This window comes from Sphaerodactylus townsendi, linkage group LG11 (genome assembly GCF_021028975.2).
Source record: "Sphaerodactylus townsendi isolate TG3544 linkage group LG11, MPM_Stown_v2.3, whole genome shotgun sequence".
NCBI classification, from domain to species: Eukaryota; Metazoa; Chordata; class Lepidosauria; order Squamata; family Sphaerodactylidae; genus Sphaerodactylus; species Sphaerodactylus townsendi.
Window position 1 is genome coordinate 76,660,958 of NC_059435.1, and position 25,383 is coordinate 76,686,340.

At 46.2% G+C, this 25,383-nt stretch overlaps 1 protein-coding gene across 3 annotated transcripts in view; it reads right to left on the reverse strand.

Moving 5' to 3' along the window:
• SETD2 (SET domain containing 2, histone lysine methyltransferase) overlaps positions 1-25,383 on the reverse strand; it is an 85,691-nt gene that overhangs the window by 40,761 nt on the left and 19,547 nt on the right. For 2 of the 3 annotated variants that reach the window (XM_048510882.1, XM_048510881.1), the window contains 10 exons: positions 20,612-25,038; positions 19,372-19,503; positions 17,163-17,291; positions 16,165-16,288; positions 15,439-15,516; positions 13,899-13,996; positions 12,659-12,785; positions 8,877-9,011; positions 6,581-6,700; positions 4,620-5,267 (listed from right to left, as the gene is read on the reverse strand). In XM_048510882.1, the coding sequence (XP_048366839.1) occupies positions 4,620-5,267; positions 6,581-6,700; positions 8,877-9,011; positions 12,659-12,785; positions 13,899-13,996; positions 15,439-15,516; positions 16,165-16,288; positions 17,163-17,291; positions 19,372-19,503; positions 20,612-25,038 (6,018 nt within the window). Of the gene's footprint in view, positions 1-1,068; positions 1,300-4,619; positions 5,268-6,580; positions 6,701-8,876; positions 9,012-12,658; positions 12,786-13,898; positions 13,997-15,438; positions 15,517-16,164; positions 16,289-17,162; positions 17,292-19,371; positions 19,504-20,611; positions 25,039-25,383 lie in introns of those variants that run through there. The other variant, XM_048510883.1, reaches the window with a different exon arrangement.

The following is a 25,383-nucleotide window of genomic DNA, read 5'->3' on the forward strand; positions in this document are numbered from 1 at the left end:
GGTGCCACATCCCTGCTTTTTAAAATTAGTAGCTCTGCCTCGAAGACAGCTTTTGGCCCAGACTCTGTGTGCCCTACAGATATTCAAACAACTGCAGTGCAAGCATGCACCAACATGGCCATCAGTTGGAAACAGGTCCAGATTTATCTGCCCGCTACCATCTGGATGCATCTTTACAGCTTTCACGCTGCAGCGGACAGCTGCGCATGGGATCGTCCCTTTCCCCTGATCGCTGTCTGAGATTCCATATATATGAGAGGGAGAGAGAGAGCCGTTTACTGTTGGGAGGCAAAAGTCACGAGCTGTGGCTGCGCTGACTGTTCGAAGGGAACTGGAGAAAGGCCAAGTGGAAGAAAACATAAAAAGATCATTCTGGCCCTGAAACCCTCCAAACTCTCCCTTGAACCAACCAGCTATCATGTCGCCCTCGTGCCGAGTTATTTACAGATGAAGCCGGCTGCGGAGGTTTGCATGCCGGATTGGGAGAATCCATTTCACGAGGTGGCAAAGGCATCCAAGAAGCCAGGGGTAGACTTGATAGCCACGGATGTCCACCAGCACCTTCCCTTTTAATATCAGAAGATGGCCGGCAATGGAATCTTTCGCCGTTGTACTTACGGACGTTGGTGGCTGAAGTCTGACCAGTCTTCCCAAGGAAACTTACCTTTTCCTTCCAAGTCCTAAGACACCAAGCAAGAATTATGTGGGCTTTCTGACCATCCTCTGTTGAGGGACTTCTGTCCTGGAGTACATTTTCAGCACAGGGAGACACCTGCAACATTTCCTCATTCGACAGGAAATACCTGCGGAAACCCGTGCTGAAAACCTACCCACCTGCATCTGTATCGAGTGGTTTGTGTGGTGAGCGTGTGGACGTGTGTTTCAATGGATTGTGCTCTACCTGGTCGACCTTCAAGACTCCGAGCATGAAGACCTTGAAAGCCCAAGCCACTGCAGCTGTCTTTTGGTGTGAAGAGGTATATATATACATATATATATAAAAAAGGAATAGCTCACTCGGTCATCTCTCGCCAGGAATAAGGGGATTCTCCCAGAGTGACATCCATTGCCGGCAATGGACGCGGCCAAAATTACGTCGGCATCAAGAGTTAGCCACCTCTGTCCTTTCTTTTTTCCACCTATTAAACTGCTCATGCATCATCCAGCTCCCCAACCATCTTCCTGTTTTCTTCACAGCACGCACGCTATGGTCTCTCCTGTCTTCAGGGCGGAGTTGAGAAAAGGAGACGCAGGGTCAGCTGGGGATGATGTTAACAAGCTCCTGGCTGCCCTGAGAAGCTGGATGGAAATGGTTGAAATTACTACAAGGGGGTCAAGCATTAAGAGGTCGGGAAGGACGTCGCTTTACATTACCAGCCTCTGACACCCTCCCACCCCCTGGCCGGCAAAGCGCTATTCGGAAGACCAGCGTCCCCAATTCCTAAGATGGGCTTAGAAGAGCCAAGTTTTACTTTTTGGTTTTTTGGATTCTGGTCATGAAACAAGGCCGAGGCCGACACACCTATTTCAAATCAGAGACAACGGCCAATTATTCTCTCTGCTGCTCAAGATTCTTCCAAAGGAGGGCTTAACAGTTAGAAGAAAAGGTCAAGTTCAAAACGCGACATGGCAGATGGCAGACAGAAGCAGCTAACTCTTAGCATCGTGATGAAGCACAGGACACAGGACATTCTGGGAGTTGTTACAGTTGCTGCAAACACAGGAATCCTAAAGGGCGTGGAGTGGACAAATGTAGGACATTTCAGATGTAAGGCGCTACTGTATAGAGCAGCTCAGATCAGAAGGTCTGCCAATTAGTAGCACTTCAACCCATGTATTGACTTTCTAAAGATTGTGTATAGTGGGACAACAAAAGGGAACCAAGGCATGAAAAACTCCTAGAAGCCCAACAGGAAAAGGACACTTCCATCTTCAGTGGAAACTCCTGCCAAATAATGATTCCGTAACTGACACCAGATTTGAGCAAGCCACTCTGAAGCCAGGAGTTGGATTCGACTGAGGATCAGCTTAGAGACCAACAAAAGTTTTGAGGTTATAAGCTTTTGAAAGTCGAAGCTGCCTTCATATCTGACAAAACAAACTTTGACTCTCGAACACTCAAACCCCAAAAATCTTGCTGATCTCCCAAATACCACTCTTCTGCGGTAGACCACAAATGGCCACTCCACTGAAACCATCTCAAGTCAGATCCAAGAGAAAGCAGGTAACAAATTTCACGAATCCTAAGCCTTGAGACGCAGTTGAGAAAGAAATGGACTGTGATTTTTTTATAGCCAATTTGGTTTCTTCTTTCAGCCCTCCTAGTTGTGGCATGGACTGACAATGGGCACCTGGGTTGAAGTCATATGTACGTGAAGCTTTGATAAACTACAATAAACTGCTTGGACAATTTTTTTCACTTCGATATGAGAAGGGAATGAGCCACAGGCTCCCCTATGCTCTCTCCCTGAATACAAAGTAACAGGATTCAGCAAAACTCTGCTCATCCACATATTCTGCTCCATTTTTGAAAAACAGAGAGCAGGTTTGTGGTGATTCCCTATTCAGGTGAAATAGCATTGCGCTGGACCGTACAAAATTTTCCAGTTGGGGACAGAGGAGGGCAAGGACAAACCCAGGCTCAAGTCTCTCTCACAGTAGGTTAGGAAGTATTCAGTTGCTCAACTGCGTAACAGAAAGGAAGATGCAGCACCTTATTCTCATGCAGATATGTGGCAGCCAGGCACATTCTTTCATGATTACACGCCTTGTTATACAAACCTCTCAATCCAATGACAGAGATCAGAGTTTTTACCACCCTCGCCCGGACAAATGAAATTCAAACTAATCTGAAAAAGACTGGGCTTTTAGGAAGCTCCTTCTTTCTACCAAACACCTTTCTCCAGGTCTGCCTACCCTACATTCACAAACACATGGACCAAATACACTGAATATTGTCGAAGGCTTTCACTGCCGGAATCACTAGGGTGCTGTGGGTTTCCGGGTTGTAGGGACGTGTTCCAGTAGCATTTTTCTCCTGACGTTTCACCTGCATCTGTGGCTGGCATCTTCTGAAGATGCAGGCGAAACGTCAGGAGAAAATCATACAGAACACGGCCATACAACCTGGAAAACCCACAACACCCACACTGAATATCCCTTTGTGTTGGAGAGTTCCTAACTGCATCTGTGTTATTTTAAAAAATGACCACCTGTACCATCAGCTCCAGGGAGAATCGTATCCAATTTCAGAGCTCTACCTTAAACGAGCCAACCCGAAACAGAAGGCACCCTACTTGTTCGAACAATTTAAAAGGTACCATGTTTCCCCGAAAATAAGACAGTGTCTTATATTAATTTTTGCTCCCAAAGATGCTCTATGTCTTATTTTCAGGGGATGTCTTATTTTTCTGTGTTCTGTTCGCCGGGCATGCTTCCAAACAAAAACTTTGCTACGTCTTACTTTCAGGGGATGCCTTATATTTTGCACTTCAGCAAAACCTCTACTACGTCTTATTTTCTTGGGATGTCTTATATTCGGGGAAACAGGGTAGCTCTTTCCACAAAAGGATTACTGACTTACACAATCACAGAACCTCTGGCCTGTGATCCGGTTTGCCTGCCTTAACCCTGCCATGACCTGGGCAATTAAGACTACCCATTTATGAGGAAGAGTGAAGCAGTTTGGAAGAACTCCAACTCTGTTTCTGTTCTTTTGTGGAGTTTTTGGTCCTAAGTAGGATAACCAGGTTGACGTGGCAGCAGACACAGCGAAGAGGGACGAGGAAACTGCCAATCTGAATGTTTCTGACATGCAAAACATGGGGAAGGGTCCCACACGGTCCTTCCTTTATGCAGGGTGCTTCTCAACACCCCCCCCCCCCCGCCCCGCCCCGCTACTGATCTACATGGCAAAAAAAGTAAACATCACATAAAACTTTACAGCATGACCGTTTTTGGGCCTAACCACTGTTGCAAAAGAAAACACTTTAGCCCTCCATCACAGACAGTATCTTAACGGTGGTTGTTTTGTAACACTTGGGCAGAAATCCCGGCTCTGCATTATCCTGACTTCGCTTTTCAATTTTTTTGCAGCAAGACCCGCTGATTGCTTCATTCCTGAACAGCGACTTAGTGGCCCATTTGCCAAACACGCTTCTGAGACTGGCCAGGAAACGCTGAACCATTTCATTCAATAGAACAAACCGTTTCCATTGAGGAGGTGAGGTAAATTTCTGCCGTCATCTGATGAGGCAACCAAGGGCACAAAGTCTGACTCAAAAGCAACGCACAAAAATGCTTCTGGAAAGATTCCTAGCTTCCTTGCTGGCTGGTCAGACAAGGTTTTGCCCGTGTTTGCAATTCCCACTCCTGATACAAACTTTACCAAGCTGGGGTCCTAAATCAGAACACAGATTGGCTTCTCAACTTTCATCCTCAGCTATTATATAACTGTTTAGATTTATAGTCCACCCTACTCTGAACCTGGATATCCTGCTTTATAAATCAAGGTTGGAATCTGCATTTAATTGCACAAAGAAACAAGCAATGATGGAGCAGCTGAGGAAGCTGCCAATTTCAATGAGCAAAGCAAACCGATAAGAGCGAAACCAACTTACTTTTAGCTCTTTCCAGCAGTCCAGAAGCCGGCCGGCCAAATCGCTCACGTCCACAATCTTATCGGGCTGTTCCTGGCTCCGTTCGCTCTCCACGTCCGACACGCCCTCCTCTTCATCTTGAGACGGTGTCTCAGCCGCAATGGATTCCTCCAGCTTTGTGACGCTGCCGTCTTTTGCCTCCGCTTCGGGCTCCGGCTCCGGTTCCCCAGGCTGAGGTTTGCTGGTGTCCGACAAGACCTCAGCAACTGCATCCTTGGTGGGTTCCAGCTGCGGGGGCTGATCCTCTACTGCTTCTACGGGGCCACTGTCTGGATGCTCGTGGTCCTCCTTCCCTTCTTTCGATTCAATCTCGCTGGTGGTGTCGGAAATAGCGCTGTCCATGCTGTTCTCGCTTATGATCTTGAGCCTCCGAATGGCAAGCTTCTTTGGGGTCTCTGTGTCGATTTCTGCGCTTGGCTTGGTAGAAGGATCCGGTGTGTTGAGCGGGGTGTGAGCCCGCGAGGGGTTCTCGCTGGAATAGCCATCCCCTTCACTCAGGTGCGGAATCACCAATTTGGTCTGGGCCCAGCGCTGGATTATGGGAAGCACTTTGCTCTCCTCCAACATGTTTTTATTGGGAATGGGCAGGAGCTCCAGGGTCTTCATTATCTGGTCATAAAAACATGAAACGTCAGTTTTTGAGAACTGTCGATTTCATCACAGAAAGACAATCCAAGGGGAACCAAACTGTCACCATAGGAGACCAGGATGTGCTGAGGCCTCTGAGGCCTTAAGCCAGCGTGGTGTAGTGGTTAAGAACGGGTGGATTCTAATCTGGAGAACCAGGTTTGATTCCCCACTCCCCCACCTGAGTGGCAGAGGCTTATCTGGTGAACCAGATGTGTTTCTGCACTCCTATGTTCCTGTTGGGTGACCTTGGGCTAGTCACAGTTCTTTGGAATTCTTTCAGCCCCACCTGCCTCACAAGGTGTCCGTTGTTGGGAGAGGAAAGGAAAAGGAGCTTTCAAGCCACCTTGAGTCTCCTTCCAAGATGGGATATAAATCCAAACTTTTCTTCTTCTTAACAGACATCACCTGTGCAAGTTAGCACAACTCTCCTCAAAGGAACAGGGACTTTAAAAAACAAACTCAAGTGGCAGACTACTCCCTACCCCTAAGAACATAAGAACAAGCCTGCTGGATCAGACCAGAGTCCATCTAGTCCAGCTCTCTGCTACTCGCAGTGGCCCACCAGGTGCCACTGGGAGCTCACAAGCAGAATGTGAAAGCAATGGCCTTCTGCAGCTGTTGCTCCTGAGCACCTGGTCTGCTAAGGCGTTTGCAATCTCAGATCAAAGAGGATCAAGATTGGGAGCCATCAATCGACTTCTCCATAAATCTGTCCAAGCCCCTTTTAAAGCTATCCAGGTGAGTGGCCATCACCACCTCCTGTGGCAGCATATTCCAAACACCAATCACACGCTGCGTGAAGAAGTGTTTCTTTTGATTAGTCCTAATTCTTCCCCCCAGCATTTTCAATGGATGCCCCCTGGTTCTAGTATTGTGAGGAAGAGAGGAAAATTTCTCTCTGTCAACATTTTCTACCCCAAGCATACCCTGTTGCACAGTGCAGTGATTCAAGCACAACCTGGTATGAGCAAGAAGTGTTTGGACTTATGCCCCCCCTTTCTTTCCCTTTACGAATAAAACCAAAGACCAGCACCTGGGTTAATGTGGGGTTTGGATCGCATGTTCAGCTGTGCATGCGTCGACTGCAACCTAAGAATCACTCCATCTACATTCAAGGAAAAACCAAATATATACTGTACATCTTTTCGCTGTAACTTGTGAACGGGGCTCCTGACAAGGGCAAATGGGAGAGATGGTTGTCACGGCAAGCTCTTGCTTCTGGTTTCTGAAGCACTTTGCTAGATTTGGAGGTTTACGTGGAGAAATAATGCCACGCCCTGGCGGTTACTAACCTCCAGCTGGAGCTTCAAGTTGTTTCCCCGGCTGTCGCCAAGCTCCGCCATCCAGATCCAAAGCAGGGACAAACCGTGGCACTCCAAAAAGGTCTTGAGGCAGGCTTGAGAATGCGTGTTCTTGGAGTAAGGGGAAAAAAGAGCAGCAATTCAGCTTCCTGCCCGCAAGCACCGAAAACTGGCAGACCGCTACTGAACAACTACATTTAACTGGTTGTGGTGGGTTTTCCGGGCTGCGTGGCCGTGGTCTGGTAGATCTACCCACCACAACCAGTTGAATCCGGCTGTGAAAACCTTCAACACCACAATTACATTTAATTTCATTGCACCAGAAGTTATGAAAAGGCACAAGTGTTTTCTACTCAGCAGCAAAGGGATGACAAATTATTCTGTACAGCAGGTGGGGAGAGTTAAACTTGGCCCAAGAAGACCCTCCTATGGGCCTTTTGGCCTATCACCATCTCTGTTCTTCTGTTTGTTCAGATTATTATATGATGGAAAAGCTTATCAATGTATCTACATGATTATTTACAACGTTATTGCTGACATCTTCAATAATATTGCATATCTTTTCATATACATTAACAGATCATTGTAGGTCAAGTATATGTACAACATTCTAATAATTTGACTAGAGTAAGGACTTTGGGGACCATAATAATAGTTTTTTATGTGTATATAGAACTATACGCATTTGTTTATTAATTTTCTTTTAAAAATATATTCAATAAGACTATAGTTAAAAGTAGTTAGGCTCCCTACTTAAAGTTGTTTTTACCTGGTATACCAATCAACACTACTTTATCTTCATCAATAAGATTATAAATGCAGATCCATTTAATACTCAACTCTGATATAGACTACATTTGATTTTGATTAAATGTCAATATTCATATTCACTGCCATTATTTTTCAAGTTGAAGACTACTACCGGTATGTTCATCGTGTTTATTTTTTCTCTTAAACTTATTTTTTCTGTATTTCTTTAGTTGGAAAAATAAAAGTTATTTGATTTTTAAAAAATCACCATCTCTTCCTGTTTGCAGAATGGGAGCAATCCTGATGTCTCAATGTATTGTCAAAAACTTTCACAGGCGGAATCACTAGGACGTTGTGGGTTTTCCAAGTTGTATGGCTGCATTCTAGCTGCCAGCCACAGATGCAGGCGAAACAGCAGGAGAAAATACTACTGGAACACGGGCATACAATCCGGAAAACCCACAACGTCGTAATCCTGATGTCTGTGAGCTGTTGTGTCGGTCGGTTTACACTTAATGTAGACGTGCAAATATGAGGCACAGCAAGGACAGCGAGGTGGACTCCTACTGAGTCAAAAGAATCAAAACAACAACAAAGGAAAAATGGTAACTATGACAACTGGTTGGCTAAAATGTCAGGCTAGGACCTCAGAGACCCACATTAAAATTCACACACTGCCACGGAGGTTTGCAAGGTGACCTTGGGCCAGTCACACACACTAAGCCTAACCTACCTTACAGGGAGTTTATTATTGCAAGAATAAAACAAAGGAGGGGTTGAAAAAAGTCAGAAAGCTGCTTTGAATCCCAGCTGGGGAGAGAAGCGGGATACAAATAAATAAAAATATTCAGATCGATATTGCTCACAGCTTATGGGGAGACCAGGCTGCTCCCTGAAGTATCTGCAAGGGAATGAACGATAGAATCACAGAGATTCCGGGCGTGAAAGCCTTCGACAATAATAGACCTGATCCGCAAGAACCCAGCCCAAGGTCCCCAGTAATTGGAAGGACCTGCTTCCTCGTATCTGCTTGCCGCAGAACCCCCTTCCAAACCGATCAGGGTCTTACTGTGCACTTTGCCGCATCGTCTTTATGCTTTGGTTTATAAAGCACAGAGGTTTCATGGAATGGTAAGAGGGGTGCAGCAACAACTCATCGCAGAGCGTAGCCATGTTGGTTTGTAGCAGAATAACTAGATTTGAGTCCAGTAGCACCTTATCATGAATCAGAGCTCCCCCAAAACCTTGTTGGTCTGTAAGGTACCACTGGACTTGAATATGGCTACAGCAGAAACTTTATTCTGAAATATAGAGCAGCACACAGGGTGGTCCAATGGCCAGTTTGAGTCCCAGGACCCTGCTATACTTCCTTGGCCATCCGCTAGTTAGTGCATCCTCATTCAGCCTTGCGCAATTTCCCTTCCTCGATTCTGCCCTCCCTTTTCTTGAAAACTCTCAGCCCTACAATTAAAAGAAAATACTCAGTAGGATTTTACTTCTTTGCAACCAGCTCCTGGCAAAGAAGGGATCACCGTACCTGTATGAGTTTCAGACAGGTAAGCTTCTGCTCCAAGGTCTCAATCCGCACCATGAGTCGGGACAAGCTGAGAACTTGGTTCTTATCTGAAAGGCCTTCTCCATTCTCCAAGAGCGCTTCTAGCTCTCCATCCACCTACAGATAACAAAAGAAGAGGTGTACAAACATACCCCGGTCCCGAGCCATGTAGCGCTTTCAAGGACAAAACTTGCCAGTTCACCCCTGGCCAAGGCAAACTTCACAAGCGAAAAGTCCACTCGTATCTGTCAGGGAGAAGTTCAGGGACAAAGGTCTGGAATATTTATTTTCTCGATTTAGGGACAAACATTTGGAATATTTATTTTATCGACTTATTAGGTATCTTTCTCTAATGTGCAACTCAAGGTGAGCTCCCAAAGGCACCTGGTGGGCCACTGCAAGTAGCAGAGTGCTGGACTAGATGGACTCTGGTCTGTTCCAGCTGGCTGTTTCTTATGTTCTTAAGGTGGCTAACATAAATAAAACATCGTAATAAAACTCACAATAAAAATTTCAATGATAAAAAACACAAAAAATTAACAGTTTAAAGTCTCCAATTAGGACAGCTATAATATCAGGGTCAGATGCTCCCCAATTAGCAGTCTTGCCACGGCTTTCTGCATTAGCTGAAGTTTCTGAACTACACTGCACATTTGCTCCATGGTAAGTCAGATATATCCCAGGCATGAAGCAACAGAATTCTCATCTCAGTGGAAGTTCTAAAGGTGGCCCTGCTTGTGCTCTGAAACACAGCAAGAGCAAATCCGTTCAAAATATCTCGGTATGAAAGAGGTTTCAACGGCCCTGGCCCTGGCCTGGTGGAACGCTCTCCTTCCAACTGTCCGGGCCCTGCGGGACCTTGGCGAGTTCCGCAGGGCCTGTAAGACAGAGCTGTTCCGCCGGGCCTTTGGAGGAACCGGCCGCTGATGGTGCCCCCCCTCCTTTGGCCCCTGACATCTAGGCCATTTGTCACCCAATGAGACTCGCCATTCCTCCCTTTTGGGGGGAGGGAACTTTAAAAAATAGAATGCTGGACGCCATTCTAATTATTAGAATTAGTTCTTATGGTTTTTATCGCTGCTTTTAAATGTTTTAGCTATCCTATATTGTTATTTCTACATGTTGTACACCGCCCGGAGCCCTTCAGGGATAGGGCGGTATAAAAGTCTAAGAAATAATCAAACAAACAAACAAACAAACAAACTAACTGCAGGGTAGTGGTTTGGGTGACATCCTGGTTTCTTCCAATCCTGTTGATACAACAATTTCAGCAACACACCACTTTAAAGAGCAGTGGGTTTAATTCGGATTACAGGGTTTTGGCTAAAGTTAGGCTTAATTCTTCCTGGGAGATTTGCAAGAGGGTTGCTGCTCTCGTGAAATCAGGCCGGGCGTTAGATTTCAAAGCCAGAAGCTTAACAGCATGGGATTGGTCCGGGAAGTGGTATTTTCCATATCAGTAGCCACAGAAATAACAGACATTGCACAAAGGCCTTGTGGAACTGAAATGCAGGCCTCACAGATACAAAATGAGAGCTGGTTGTGGGACCACTACAGCAAAAATGCCAAAAAGTTAGTGCATCTGTTAACTGCAGAAAGCGCATGCAAAGTCAAAGGATGTCAAGCACAAATCTGTCCAAATCCACATCTACACCACTCAGTCAGCAAGAGTCAGGGGAGTCAAGACTTCAGGTAATGCATTGATCCACTGGCACTGGGTGGGGTGAACTCAATCCAAGGGGGCTCTCGGAATTTTATTATTTACTTTATTTATGGTCCACCTTTCTCCCTCAGAGTCAAGGAGGATTACATAGTGCAAGCCAATATAGTCAACAGGACAAGACATCTAACAAGCAATGCAACAAGAGGAGGGTTACAGAAATCTGAAACAAAGCAGAAATCATTACGAATGATATGTTTGACAACACAGAAAATGGCACTGTATGAGGGGAAAAACACTACAGTGAGAGCAGGAGAGTATATACAGTGAGCTGCCAATACAGGCTGAACAAAATGTTATAGATCACAATCCTGTTCCGTTTATAAAGTAACCTTCATAAACTATTCTGCTATGATATATTCCCTTCGTTAAAATGCCCCTTTAACAATTCCATTTATTAAAATCCCTCCCCACCCCCCGAACTGAATGTTTCACCATATTCTGTGAAGTGCAAAAGCATGGCCATTCCACAGGGTGGAGGCCACAGACATGCTGTTGTTGAATTTGCTCATTTGCAAGGTGCCACCTGCTGAAGGCCCTGCTCAGTTTCAAGGATGAGTCAAGCCAGATATTACAGGGTTGACTATACATATTAATTGACACATCTGCCTCAGTGTGTACTATGGGTATGAAACACGATTGGATGTCAAAAGGGCCGCATGGATTAGTGAAGGTGAGCCATGTTTCCTCACCCTGTACCCCCTACTGCCGTGGTGGTGAACTTTTGGCACTCCAGATGTTATGGACTACAATTCCCATCAGCCCCTGCCAGCATGGCCAATTGGCCATGCTGGCAGGGGCTGATGGGAATTGTAGTCCATAACATCTGGAGTGCCAAAGGTTCGCCACCACTGCCCTACTGCCTCCCTCACACTTAGTTTTCTTACAATGTGGCCTTCTGGTAACACTTCTGGTGGGGAGGGGGCAGTCTGGGGAGCCCCAGATGCTGCGGGGGGTGGGGGGAGAGGCAGGAGAGGGTGGTTATATAGAGCCCTTTCTCCACCCCTCACAGAGGACAAAAACTGAGAAAACAGGAGGTGGCCTCCTTCACATTAAGTGTGGGCCTGAAAGAACCAGCAGATTTAGAATGAGACTTTTAGATCTTTGTAGATCTTTAGATCTTTTGGACTTATTCATTAACAAATGTAAAGCCAGCCTCTGCCTGATATGCCAGTTTCTATGATAGTAAAAAATAAAGCCAAGGCCAACAGCGCAAGTAAAATATTTTTTTAAAAAACTTTTTGGCTACAATCTTGTACTTTTGCTGAAGGAGCAGATTAACAGATTCCTCCAAAGAAGCCGGCTGGCACCAATGGCCTGGGCGTTATTTTTTTTAACCTCTTAGTGATTTTTATTTTCTCCCTGCCTGCTTCTAAGAACCACCAAATTGTTTATTCGTTTTATTTATTTAAAACACTTACTAGCCATCTTTTCCTTTACGGAGCTCAAGGTGGTTCACAAACATAAATAAAAACACACCAAATATAAGATGCTAAAACCTGTAAAACTAAAAAACGGAGCTAGCAGTCTTCCCATTGGGGAGGGTTTTTAACAATGGGCTTGAGGGGTGCCTTTGAGTTTTTGAAATCTGACATTAGAATCTGATTTTAAATCTGTGTTAACTGCTGTTTTTAAAAAGGGATTGGTAATTTATTTGTATGGAAGTTTAATTGTTTAATCTTGTTCGTGTTTAGTTGTATTATGATTTGATTTTGTTGTGCACCGCCCAGGGCCCTTCAGGGATAGGGCGGTATATAAGACTAAACAATAAATAAATAAAATTTAAAATCTCCATATAGGGTTGCTACTGAGCTTAACCAAAGTCCTCTTCAGGGGTCAAGGTACACCTTCCTAGAGATGTCGCTCCATAATCATGGGGCTGCTGCCAAAAAGACCCACTCTTGAGTACCCACCAAGCAAGCTTCTTTGATTGATGGGGTAGCCAGGAAGATCCTGACTCTAAAGGCACACACAGAAACCCCACTGCTCTGCAAAGCAATAACAGATGCCACCTCCAAGCCCCCCCTCCCCACTCCAAACTCACCGAATCTTTTTTACGAGACCGCTCCTTTTTCATTTTGCCCCCGGCCGCTCTGATGCTGACTCTGTTCTCTCCTCCAAGGTAACCCCGGCAATTGGCAGATCCACAGAAACACTTCTGAGCTTCTTTGCTATTTGAACACAGACCCATCAGCACAGGAAAGACGGAAGTCCCAAGGTCGGTCATTTTTATAATAAAATACACGGCTTTTATCTCGTCACTCATCCTATCCCAAGAGCTCAGGAAAGGTAGTGATTTAAAAGCTCGGTATACCTATTGGTTACAAAGCAGAATCACCTGTTGCTAGATTATACTATTGACCTGGAATGAACGGATAGGGAAGAAGCAGCGATCCAGGCTTAACTGAGCAATCAAGGAAGAAGAGCTCCACAATGGTGGGGGAGAGACTAGATCTACTAATACGGGGCGGGGGGGTTCCCAATGTGGTGAGGGTCATGGTGTTTGCCAGCCCTTTTCTGGTGCCTAAGTGTTTTCAGGAAGTGGGTGGGGCCAAGTAGGACTTTTGCCCAGCAAGGCTTCTGACTGGCTGTGCAGATTTTTTTAAAAAAAACAGCAACTGCCAGCATAATGGTATGTTGCCTGTCGTTCTGAACTTTTAAAATTAAAGATCCTAGATAAATTTGGCTGGTGACACAGAATTATTATCCTAAAAAAAAGGAAAGTCTAGCTTTGGCCCCTTCCGCACACGCAAAATAATACGTTTTCAAACCACTTTCACAACGGTTTGCAAGTGGATTTTGCCATTCCGCACAGCTTCAAAGAGCACTGAAAGCAGTTTGAAAGTGCATTATTCTGCAAGTGCGGAATGAGCCATAGACAAAGTAGAAAGGAACTCCCTTAAGTACTAGGCCTGTGGTTTAGTTTCACATGCACAGAAGTAGAAACTGCTTTAGGGAATATTCAATACGAGTACTTCTATACTGTTCAAATATAGACCAATAAATGTTCCATATACACTGAAGTCTGAAAAGGCCAGACTTTTCTTTGTTTATTATTATTTTCTTAAGAGGCCGGAAGAAGCTTGCCCTGGAACAATACCAGCAACTATTCAGAAACACAGCTATGTATCGCCTTACAAAATAAATTATTTGGGAGGCATAAGCTTCTACCTCAGCAATCTTGTTGGTATCTAAGGTACGACTGGCCTTATCTAGCTGTTCTACAGCAGTCCAACTTTGAAAGTATAAGATAATGAAGAAATTAATCAAAGACAAGCTCATACCCATATCTCTGGAACTGGTAATCGAACGTTAGCTCAGAACCCGACGGTACTAATTTGGTGGTGAAAAAGCCAACTCTCAGCTGTCCATTTACAGTCCACTAAGGTGGGAAAGAGCAAAACAAATATGATTATTGTTCTATGCATCCTTCTAAATGCAGTACTTAATTTTAAAACGAACGATGTTTTCCAGACATTGCTGGAATGTCTGGCATCAAAGTGATACAAAGGGAAGCCATATAAAGCAGAAATTCACTTTTTATCTAACTTGTTTTAACAGCATGTTTTCAGGTTGTAGCATTCTGCTTATTTTGGGGACAGCGTAAAGAAGAGGCAGATGGTATAAGTTTTACTTTCCAACAGGAGTTCCCGCTGATAAGAAACTCCTTGCTGGATCAGGGCAAATGTCCATCACGCAAAATCAGTGGTTCACATCTTACCCCCAACTGCTCTATTGAAGAGCCTGGGTCCCATCATTACAAAAACAAAAAGCCAACTCCGCCTCACTTCCCCCTCCCCCGGACATCACAGGTATTCTGTTATTATATCTATCATTTACAATAAGCTTGAAGGGCATAAAAAATGGCAAAGCTCAATGGGTAACTCCTAGCAGGTAGGTTCAGCAGAAGGCAACAAATCAAGGATACTTGCTCGTGGGCAGGGAACAGGGGATTAGGAGAAATACCAAGATGATTGTTAGCATGCTGAAATAATCCGTGCCAGGCTGAGTCAGCAAGCGATGGAACATCACAAGTGCCGATGGACATAGGCAATGAGGGACTGCAAATTCTTAGCAGTTGTTACGAAAACAGCTGCGTAAGTATAAGTGTAAAACCCGCCTGAATGCTCAAAACACTTCACAGTCCCTAGTGTGTCATACACTGGATTTAATTTTCACAAAACGTGAAAAACCAGCATGTTCCTATTCAGGTGATTGTCCGAGCCAGCTGTGACAGGTGACCAAGAGCTGTGGAGGCACTTAGCCCAAGTGTTCAACTGCAGGAGTTGCTCAATATTCGCGGGAGAAAAAATATTGGCAGGTTTTCCAAGGGACTTTACTCTTCTCACGCTTTATACTATGTGCAGAATTAAGCCTCAATCTCTCCAAAATTAACTGAATGACCAAAGAATGCAAAAGATATAGGGCAGTGGTGGCGAACCTTTGGCACTCCAGATGTTATGGACTACAATTCCCATCAGTCCCTGCCAGCATGGCCAATTGTAGTCCATAACATCTGGAGTGCCAAAGGTTCGCCACCACGGATATAGGGGATAAAGTTGTTTTAGATTCCTGTACTTACACATTTTTTAAAACAGTCAGGGGTAGTAAAGGATGCCTGAACGTGATTGTCTAGAGTTCAGCCCAACTTCCTTTCCCCAGACGCTCTTGACATTGCTAGATATGATGGATATAACATGTACAGAACATCCTAGGCACATGGAGCCAACCCACACCCGTGCGGTGTATCTGTCTTTGGACCACTGCTACACAAGAAGGATGCATTCTCTCCTGCTAAGCACAGGGCTTCTCCCCACAACGCACCTTCTGTGTCTCACAATTTGGCTCACAGCTGTGATTCATGAAACGAGAACAGTTTCCTTTCTGCGTGGCATCTATGATCTGGAAAAGAAATAAAAGCATTTATGCGCACCTCTTTAGAATTGCCGTTAACCTCACATTCAAGCAATTAAACAGCTCTTCAACTGGAATTCCATCTACTTACACTGCTGGGCTAAGAAAAAAAATGCTAACCATAATAAAAATGATTCCGTTTACCTTACTATCTGCTCAAGCAATGCTGGGAATACCCAAGTCCCCCAATACAGAAAGCAAAATAAATAAAATTCAAACTATTCTTATGTCGAGACACACACAACAGATAAGAATTAAATATGCATCCAGAAACATACTCATTTATAAAGGACATTTTCCTAAATGAGGGCTACAGTGTAGGCATCTAATGAACAAGTGCTACAAAGAAGAAGTGTTTGGATTTATATCCTGCTTTTTTCTCCCCTGTAAGGAGTTTCAAAGGACTTACATTATGCTGGCTCTCAAGAAAATAGCAAAAAGGAAATACTGAATCTCAGTTTCGTGCAATTATGCATGCCACCTTGTCTCTTCTAATAAAACATTTTTAAAAGGATCACAGCTTGCACAGTTGCCAAGTCCCTCTGCTGAGAATTTCATTCCGGTATCACATTTATTCAAGGGAGTATTCTGCAGAGGTGGCTGACATTCCCCAGGGCACAGAGAGTTGGCACTTACCTCATCATTTTTCAATGCCATGAAGTAGTAATGGATGTTCTTGCTTCGGGCATACTCTTTAACTCGGGCTTTAAATTCTTTGTGATCCAGCACCTCTCCGCAGTATTCCAGTACAAAGGTGTTGCTATATAGACCCAAAGAAATGAAAAAGAAAACAAAAAGTCCAAAAATAGCTAAACCTCAGCCAGCAGGAGAAGCCACCAAGGAGCCAAAATCAGGGGAAACAGCCAAAAAGCTTGGCATAACCTGTCTAACACAGAAACACCTACTTTGCGTGCAAAAGACCGCCGGTTCAATCTGGGGTACCTACCACCAGAAGAAACTCAAGACAATGGTATTGGGGAAGTGTGGGGCCTTGGGAAATCACTACCAATTAAAATACACTCAATAAACTAATGGGAAACAAGGAGGCAATAATAAAATCCTCTGCTGTCTCAAATAGGAGGAGGAGGAGGAGGAGGAGGGGTTTGGATTTATACCCCACCTTTCTCTCCTGCAAGGAGACTCAAAGGGGCTTACAATCTCCCCCCCCCCAACAAACACCCTGTGAGGTGGGTGGGGCTGAGAGAGCTCCGAAGAACTGTGACTAGCCCAAGGTCACCCAACTGGCATGTGCTGGGAGTGCACAAGCTAATCGAGTTCACCAGATAAGCCTCCACAGTTCAAGTGGCAGAGCGGGGAATCAAACCCAGTTCTCCAGATTAGAATCCACCTGCTCTTAACCACAACACCCAGTAATGACCCAGTGCTTGCAGAGGGGACTGCCTTTAAGTATCATGGAGCTAGGGCAGGGGTCTGCAACCTGCGGCTCTCCAGATGTCCGTGGACTACAAATCCCATCAGCCCCTGCCAGCAGACCCCTGAGCTAGGGTGACCTATTCCCAGCCCTGCCAGCAAAGCCCCAACACTCCCAAGAACAGAACTGCTGGAGAGGAGGCACTTCAAGCACAACGGAAGGGAGCCAACGGAAAGCCTTTCAACGTGAGAAGAACCCTTACGAAGGAAGGTCCTTTGCTGCTCTCAGCCCCCAGCCTTTCTTCTCTGTCAGGATGACTTCCACGTCGGCATGCTGCTTCCTCTGGAACCGTCTGTTGGAGCAGTACTCCCCGTTCGGGCACCTTGAAGAGCTGAGCAGAAGCCAAGCAAAACTCAATAAAACCCACAACAGGAGATTTCCAAAACCATGCTAGAAGCTGCAGTGCCCTGGATGGACCAGGCTAGCCCAAAGTCAGAAGCTAACCAGAGCTGGCCCTGTAAGTACTTGGATGGGAGCCCACCAAGGAAGTCCAGGATTGCTATACAGAGAACATAAGAACATAAGAACTAGCCTGCTGGATCAGACCAGAGTCCATCTAGTCCAGCTCTCTGCTACTCGCAGTGGCCCACCAGGTGCCTTTGGGAGCTCACCTGCAGGATGTGAAAGCAATGGCCTTCTGCTGCTGCTGCTCCCGAGCACCTGGTCTGCTAAGGCATTTGCAATCTGAGATCAAGGAGGATCAAGATTGGTAGCCATAGATGAACAACTTCTCCATAAATCTGCCCAAGCCCTTTTTAAAGCTATCCAGGTTAGTGGCCATCACCACCTCCTATGGCAGCATATTCCAAACACCAATCACACGTTGCATGAAGAAGTGTTTCCTTTTATTAGTCCTAATTCTTCCCCCCAGCATTTTCAATGAATGCCCCCTGGTTCTAGTATTGTGAGAGACACACCCAACTATACAGAGACATACCCACACAGCAACTACAGGGTTGCGTGGGGTTGGGGTTGGTTTGGACTCAGCTAGCAGGAGCAGAAACCAGAAGGTTATAGGTGTACCTTGATGTGATTGATAAAATACCCTTAACCAGCCCCTGGGGTGATGAACACCCTTCAAAACCCAATTACACACATTTCTCTAAAGCATAAGAGCCCACCTACATGCTGTTCCACAGAAAAATGATAGTAGGATTGTATACTCCTCCACCACAGAACAAAGAATGTTGGACCTGCTTTGCTGTAGAATACTCTGCCTGGATCCTAGTGCCCACCTAGCCCGGGTCCCCCCCCCCCCCATCCATTTGAAAATGGTTCAGTGAACTGTAAGTGCTTTTGTATCAAACCACCATGCTCAATAATGCACAAAATAATGGATTTGACAAAAGCAGTGCGCAAAAATGTACAATAGTTTTCATATTCATTTGGGACTATGGTCTAATGTGGAAGCATATCATTTTCTTAACCTCTGCACGCCAACCGACTGTACTATCATCTTTCTGCAGAGCACAGTATAGCAGCCGAGGGGTTTGCCTGAGAAAAGACAATTTCAGAATCCAACAGCTTGCGTCAACCCAAGCAAGGCCCTCTTCTGTGGCAACCACCGGGCCTTTGGAGTAACCAGCCGCTGAGTGGTGCCCCCTCCTGTTCTTGCCTCTGCTTTATATCTCTTTATTGACAGGGTCAGCAGTCTTCCCATCTGGGGAGGGTTTTAAATTTGGGTCTTGCTGGGTGCCTTTGACTTTGATTTTTTAAATTTTGTACTAATCACTGTTTTTAAAAGGGATTTAGTAATATATTTGTATTGGAATTTATTTGTTTAGCTTTGATTTTTTGTTTAGCTATATTATGATTTAAATTTGTTGTACACCGCCCAGAGCCCTTCAGGGATAGGGCGGTATACAAAACCAAACAATAAATAAATAAATAAACCCCATCCTTATTGGACAAACTATATCATCTTTAATCTTGCTAGGATGATGCCAAAATGAATTTCCTTGCTGGCAAAGAATGAAAATACACTCAGGAGATCTAGCATCTGTTTGTTCTAGGAGGACTTCCACGGTTTGCGATGCAGTCGCTGGTTGCCGACTGTTTGAGAGTCTGCTTTCAGTTCAGGCTGGCCTGTTGATCCCTCCTTTTTTCTTTCCTTAGAAATGTTCTGCTGCTTTTCCTGCCAGTTCCAGGCCACGCCCAATAAAACACAAATCACGGTATCAAACCCTGATCTACAAATCACAACCCTAACAGTTGCTGTCAGAGTAAACCAGGCAGATCAGCAAAAGGGGGAAAAAAGCCCTTGTGAACGGCTGTGGTTTGCAGCATCTTCACACCACTTTCAACAACCAACGGGATAATTCTATTCCTCAGAAAATAATTTGTTCCTTCTTATGTGCCAGGAGTTGGCCAGAGGACTGGAGGAGACAGGCAACTTCTAAAACAATCCTTACCATTCGATCATGAGCAAGCGGTTCAGACAATCCTCTCCACATGCCACATCCCCTTGACCTCTCTCATCTTTGGAAAGCGTCGGACATTCACACAGCATCCGCTTGATGTCACGGTGCGATTTATTCTTTTTCCTACGGAGAATTCCAAGAGAAGCCTTCAGGACTGACAGCTGCAGCACCAGCAACCAACATTTATTGCTAAAAGAATGTGGGCAGCCCAATCCAGGGGGGAGGAAGGCAGGGGGCTGAATTGGCTCTTGGAGCCGGTGTGGGGCAGCTCCAGCCTGTTTGCCCACCCCACTGGCATAAGTGGCACTTACACCAGTAGGGAGAGCAAACTGGGAGGTGGGCAGGCCTAAAGCTGTAGGCCAACACAGCTGGAAGAATTACAGCCCTGGCCCCTGCCTGGTGGAACGCTCTTCCATCAGAGGTGCGGGCCCTGCGGGATCTTGGTGAATTCCGCAGGGCCTGTAAAACATTCTGTTCCACCAGGTCTTTGGTGAGGCCAGCCACGGATTCCCCCTCTAGGATGCCCTTGTGTTGTATGCCATCATTGGCACGCCTGATATACTATTTAATCAGTACTGTCCCTTCCCAGCCTTGGGATCGAGCGCCATATATTATTGCTGCTGCTGTGTTTTATGATTATAAATTTGTAATGGTTTTAAATCACCTTTGTTTTATGTGTACAATGTTGTTTTTAGCCTGCTGTGTTTAATGTTATTATGTATTGTTATTGCAGGCCTGCTGTACACCACCCAGAGCCCTTCGGGGATGGGCGGTTTAAAATCTAATATATAAATAAATAAAAATAAATAGGGGTTTTGCGAACTTTAATCAGTTTCCACAGGGCTTTCACGTCAGGAATACCCCTGGCATGGCCCTCATGCTTATGCCACGAAACCATCGTTGTAAGTCTGTTTCCTCTATGGGATTCCTAGGGTGGCAGGAGGGATGTTAAATTTCTCATCCCCTTAGCTGCCCAGAGCCCTTTTGGAGGCAGTGTGGTGCCACCTTCACCATGCCATCTCATGCACAGCCCACCCAATCTCCTATGGCCAGTCAGAAGCATTGCTGGGCAAAAGGCCCACCTGTCTTTGCCTGCTTTCGGCGAGGGCCAGCAGAGCGGTGTGCCGGGGCGCCTACAGGGACAACAGTGGGGACTCCTGGCCTTTCCTAAATGCTGAATGTAACCCAATTTGCATACAAACACTGATTAAAAATAACTGAGGCCAATTACCTTTCTGTTAAATATACGTTTTCTTCAATCAGGTCAAAGTAGCAGGGCATTTTTCCTTGTTTGGCAAACTCTTTCCAGTGCTGGGGGTCCCTGAAGTCTTCCATGATACACAGTGGGCGAACCATCGACGAGTCCTGCAGCACGACGGGCACCTGCTCGCCCTCCGTCTTCACCTTCTTCCTGTCCCGGGAATCCCCGTCACTCTCAGAGTCGCTCTCCAAGTCCTGCCTCCTTTTCTTCAGGGGCCCCCGCTCTTTCATGTCACTTTTGCTTAGGGTCTTAACGTACTCTTTCCTCTCACTTGCAGAGGCCGGCTCTTTGGCCGAGTTGCTGCTGATCTCGTGTGCCTGCACAGAACCCTTCTCTCTAGGGTCACGTGGCTGAAACTTACTCGACGGGTCAGAGAAGTAGGGTTGGGTGTCGTCCACCCAGCGGTCGACTTCTTCGTACTCCTCGTGGTCTTCCGTTAGGGAGTCGGGGACCTGCCCTTGGATTCGCTCATAATGCACCCCAGAGGGCCTGTTGCTCAACCTCGGGTCCCAATACCCATTGTCGTGCCAGTAATGATGGGATCCAACATACGGCCCTGAATTTGGTGGGTAAACATAACCTGAGAAAATGCCGTAGCTGCTGTCAGGCTGCTGGTACGTGCTGCTTGGTTTCTCGGCCTGGGAGAAGTCCCAGCCCAAGCTCCCCATGTCCTCTGCTGAATGGAAGCCATCTTCTCTGGAGAACTTCCCTCCTGCGTCAGCGAGGCTGCCGAAACCAGGCTTCTCCTGCCTACTGTCTGGCTGGGAAACACCGGGTTGCTGCCTACATGCATTATCCACCACCTCGTAGTTCCGGTCAAAGTAGCGCTGTTCCTCTGGCCACGGCGACTCAGCTACCGACATCGGCTCAGTTAATACAGTCCTTTCGTCTGGTTTCAGCTTGCTAAGAGAAACGGACGGTAGCTCCGGCTGGCTGGTGCTGTCGACACCATCGTTTTGAGGCTGAGAGGCCCTCAGCTGAAGGCTTTCGGACTCTGCCCGACTGAGCTCTGTAGATGTTGCCGGGCTGCCCTCCGCGTCTCTCGAAGGCCCACACTTGCTTTCGTGCTGAGGGCCTTTGTCCAGCTCCACGTCATCTTGTATTTCTTCATAGTAATGCTTGCTGGATTCCGGCCTGCCATCTTCCCAGTGGTCTGAGTAGCGTCTGGTGCTTTGGCCGTTCCGAGAGGAGGAAGAACTGCTCTCCTCCATGGCTATGGTGGAGTTCTTTGGAACGACGACAACCGACTGGAGGCGGTTCCTCGGAACACCGCTGTCGTCTGAATCCGAGTCCTCGGTATCGCTTTCCTCGCTACCCTGCTCGCTTGCGCTTTCGGCGGTGTCGGAGTAGTCTTCATTGTGAATAGAAACTAATTCGGGCGTACTACCACTACTGTCGCATCCTGGGGCTTCAATTATCATTTCTGTTTCTTCTACAGTCACAACGATGTCACAAGTTGGGGACAGTGCTTCCGAAAATGCAGATTCCACCAAGGAGTCATCTCTGTCCTTCGTCACCAAGGCTTCAGGAGAACAGTCTGTCACGCCAGACACGGTCACTTCTTCAAGGGCAACCAAATCCTCCCCTCCATCTGGCTCTTCCTTTTCCAGATCTTCTACGGGCATCTCTAAATAATAAGAATGCTCATTTTTAACAGGAGATTTTATTTTTTCTACAATGGAATCAACACACTGAGCATCGACCTCAAGAGCAGCTTCAGGACATTCCACAAGCTCTCCTCTCTTCTTCTGCAAGGTCCTCTCCAACTGGGAGAACACACATTCCGAAGGGGGTGGTTGTGCAATACATTGATTGTCTCGCTTTGATTCCCCGGAACGCTCTTCTGTAGAAGAATGTCTGACCGGGCTACCCTCGGAGAAGCTGAAACTTCTAGCACCACATGTTTCACTGTCAATAGCCGTTGTGAACAAATTTTGATCCTCTGATACATCCTCCACATCACTGCAGCCCTCCATTTGTGGTTCCTCATGAATATCCGTAAGAGGTTCCCGAACCGCTTTTGCATCTGAAGGCTCAGCTTCAATTTCAACTTCCGAATAATACAATGAAAGAGCGGCATCTTCTGACAGATAGCAGGGGGCTGGATCTTTGGTTTTGCTACAGGAGTTAGTTAGATCATCCACTTTAGGGAACGTTTTAGAATGATTGACGTTCACAGCACAGGAGGGTACAAATTCATATTCAGAAGGAACCAGAATTGTTTCCTCTTTCAGCAAACTGTTGGATTCAGGAGAAAGAACAGGGGAATCATCTAGATCATGTCCTTTAGAAAGATATGCAGCTTGAAACCCATTCGATGACAACTCGTCAAAACCAGGGCTCTCGGCCCGAGGTGGCACCTCAGAACTATCTAAACTGTCATCAGAAGACATTGCCTCTGCCTCCAGTTGGGAGGTACAGAATAATGCTGCGCCTCTGGGCTTGTCTTCCGGGGATCCATTTATATTCAGTTCTACTGGAGAACAATTTCTTAAATTATCAGGTTTTACCTTGACAAACGGCTCTGCTTCCTTAATACTGTCATGGGTATCCATTCTGGCAAGTTCAACAGACTCTGAAATAGGAGAACCTTCTTTTGACTCATCTAGCCTTCTGAAAGTAGGTGAATCATTTAGATGACTTAACACTGAAACAATCCTTTCTGATTCCGGCTTCTGCGTAATACTTTCTGCTTCACAGTTCTGTACACAAGGCGCCTCTGAGTCTACACAATTAGACTGCTCTCTGACTTCCTCAGGTTCTGTACAACAGAAAGAACTTTTACACTTATCTGGCTTTGGAGCAGATGATGTCTTGGAAGAGGTGGACTTGTGGCGGGAATAATTCACACTACTGTCTGATTTGGAGTGAGATGTTCCCTTACGATGTCCCACCTCACTCGCTGGAGAGCACCTCTTTGATACTTCACTTTCTGAAATTCTTTTGCATTCCCGATCTGATTTTGTAGGCTTTCCTTTCCTCTCCAAGTCAGTGTGAGAGGATTCCACCTTGCTATCACGATCAGACTTGGAATAGGAAGAAGTCCTAGATTCTCTGTAAGATGAGGAATGAGAGGATGTACGCCTTGAGTCTGTAGATCTAGAATATGACCTCCGATACTCCTCCTCTGAATCCGAACTTTCTCTTGCCCTACTATCCATATAGGAACGAGAATATCGTGTCTTTTCTCTGTATGGTGAGCTCCTATGGTACCTCCGGTCAGAGTCATAGTAATGAGACCGTTCAGATCTGGAATAAGAAGAACTAGTTCTAGAACCTCTCTCAGATCTAGAACGAGAACGAGATCTGCTCCTCCTCCTCCCTCTGTCAGATCTGGAATGGGAGGAAGAGTACCTAGAGTCTCTCTCAGACCTGGAGTGACTGGAATATTTTTCATCTCTGTCAGATCTAGACCGTGATGAGAATTTCGCATGTTCGTCCGTTTTGAGAGAAGCAGAGCTCTTCCGGGAATCTTTCTCTTTCTCCGAGCTAGTTGAGATTTTAATTTCATGGGACCTTTGACTTGAAGATGTCCTCACAGAGTCTTCGTCAGATTCAGAAGCTGGCAACGTGCCATCAGACCTCCTCTTAGAACCTGGCTTTTTAGAGCTAGGAAAAGCACAACCGGAACCCTCTGAAGCGTCCCCCTCCTTCCCAACGCGGGCCCCTCCTTTCGCTGTGACTAGTTCTGCTGCCTCGGAAACCACCTGAGGTAAAAACGCTTCAGAGACATCCAATGCGGCAGGCGGTGCGGTATCCAGCTGCAGCGTTTCTTGAGGAGCTTTACTTGACGGCTCCTTTGCCACACAGACAGCTGGTTCTACAGGGGGTGGCGAAGGAGGTGAAGCTGCTGCCGGAACTTGAGGAAAAGTGGCTGGAGTTAGTGCAGGTGCTGGAGCAGGTGGTGGAGGAGGAGGAGGAGGAGGAGGCGGCGGTGGGGGCGACGAGGGCTCCTCCACAAATTCTGCCATAACAGCTGGAGCAAAAGCCACGGCTGGCGGTGCCACAATAGCTGGGGCAGGCTTGGTAGTAGCATTCAGCATATGCTTCTTGAAATGGATCTTCCCCAACTCTACTTTAGGCTTTGGCAGCGAAAAGTCCTCTGCAGCGCCAGAAAAATCCCCAAGATCAATTTTAATTTTGGGGGTAGGGTCAGTTTGAAGTGGGGCAGCTGGGGAGCTCGGGGTCTCATTCTGTTTGTCATTTCCAAGAGCCGTCAGGAATCTGTTCTGCAGGGTTTTCTTGGTTAGACTGAAGCTGAAGGACACCTTTTGCCTGCCCTGTTCCTCAAGATTAACTTTTGTCCGGGTGCCTTTGGGCAGGAATCGACTGGACGCCACTCCTTTGAACACCGGCCCTTTGACAAAGCCAGGCTTCTGCACATTTTCAGTCTTGCCCTGCAAACGAGAAACAAGCCAGTGAAATCATAGTTGTTGGCAAACCAAACTGAAGATACTGAACCATATTTAGACAGACAAGGGAAGAGCAGGTCAGGTGGCCTAAAACAACATAGGAGACCACAGTCACCGAAGGAAAGAGAATTACCACTTTAGTGTATTGTCGAAGGCTTTCACGGCCGGACTCACTGGGGTGTTGTGGGTTTTCCGGGCTGTATGGCCGTGTTCCAGTAGCATTTTCTCCTGACGTTTTGCCTGCAACTGTGGCTGGCATCCTCAGAGGATCCTCTGAAGATGCCAGCTACAGATGTAGGTGAAACATCAGGAGAAAATGCTACTGGAACA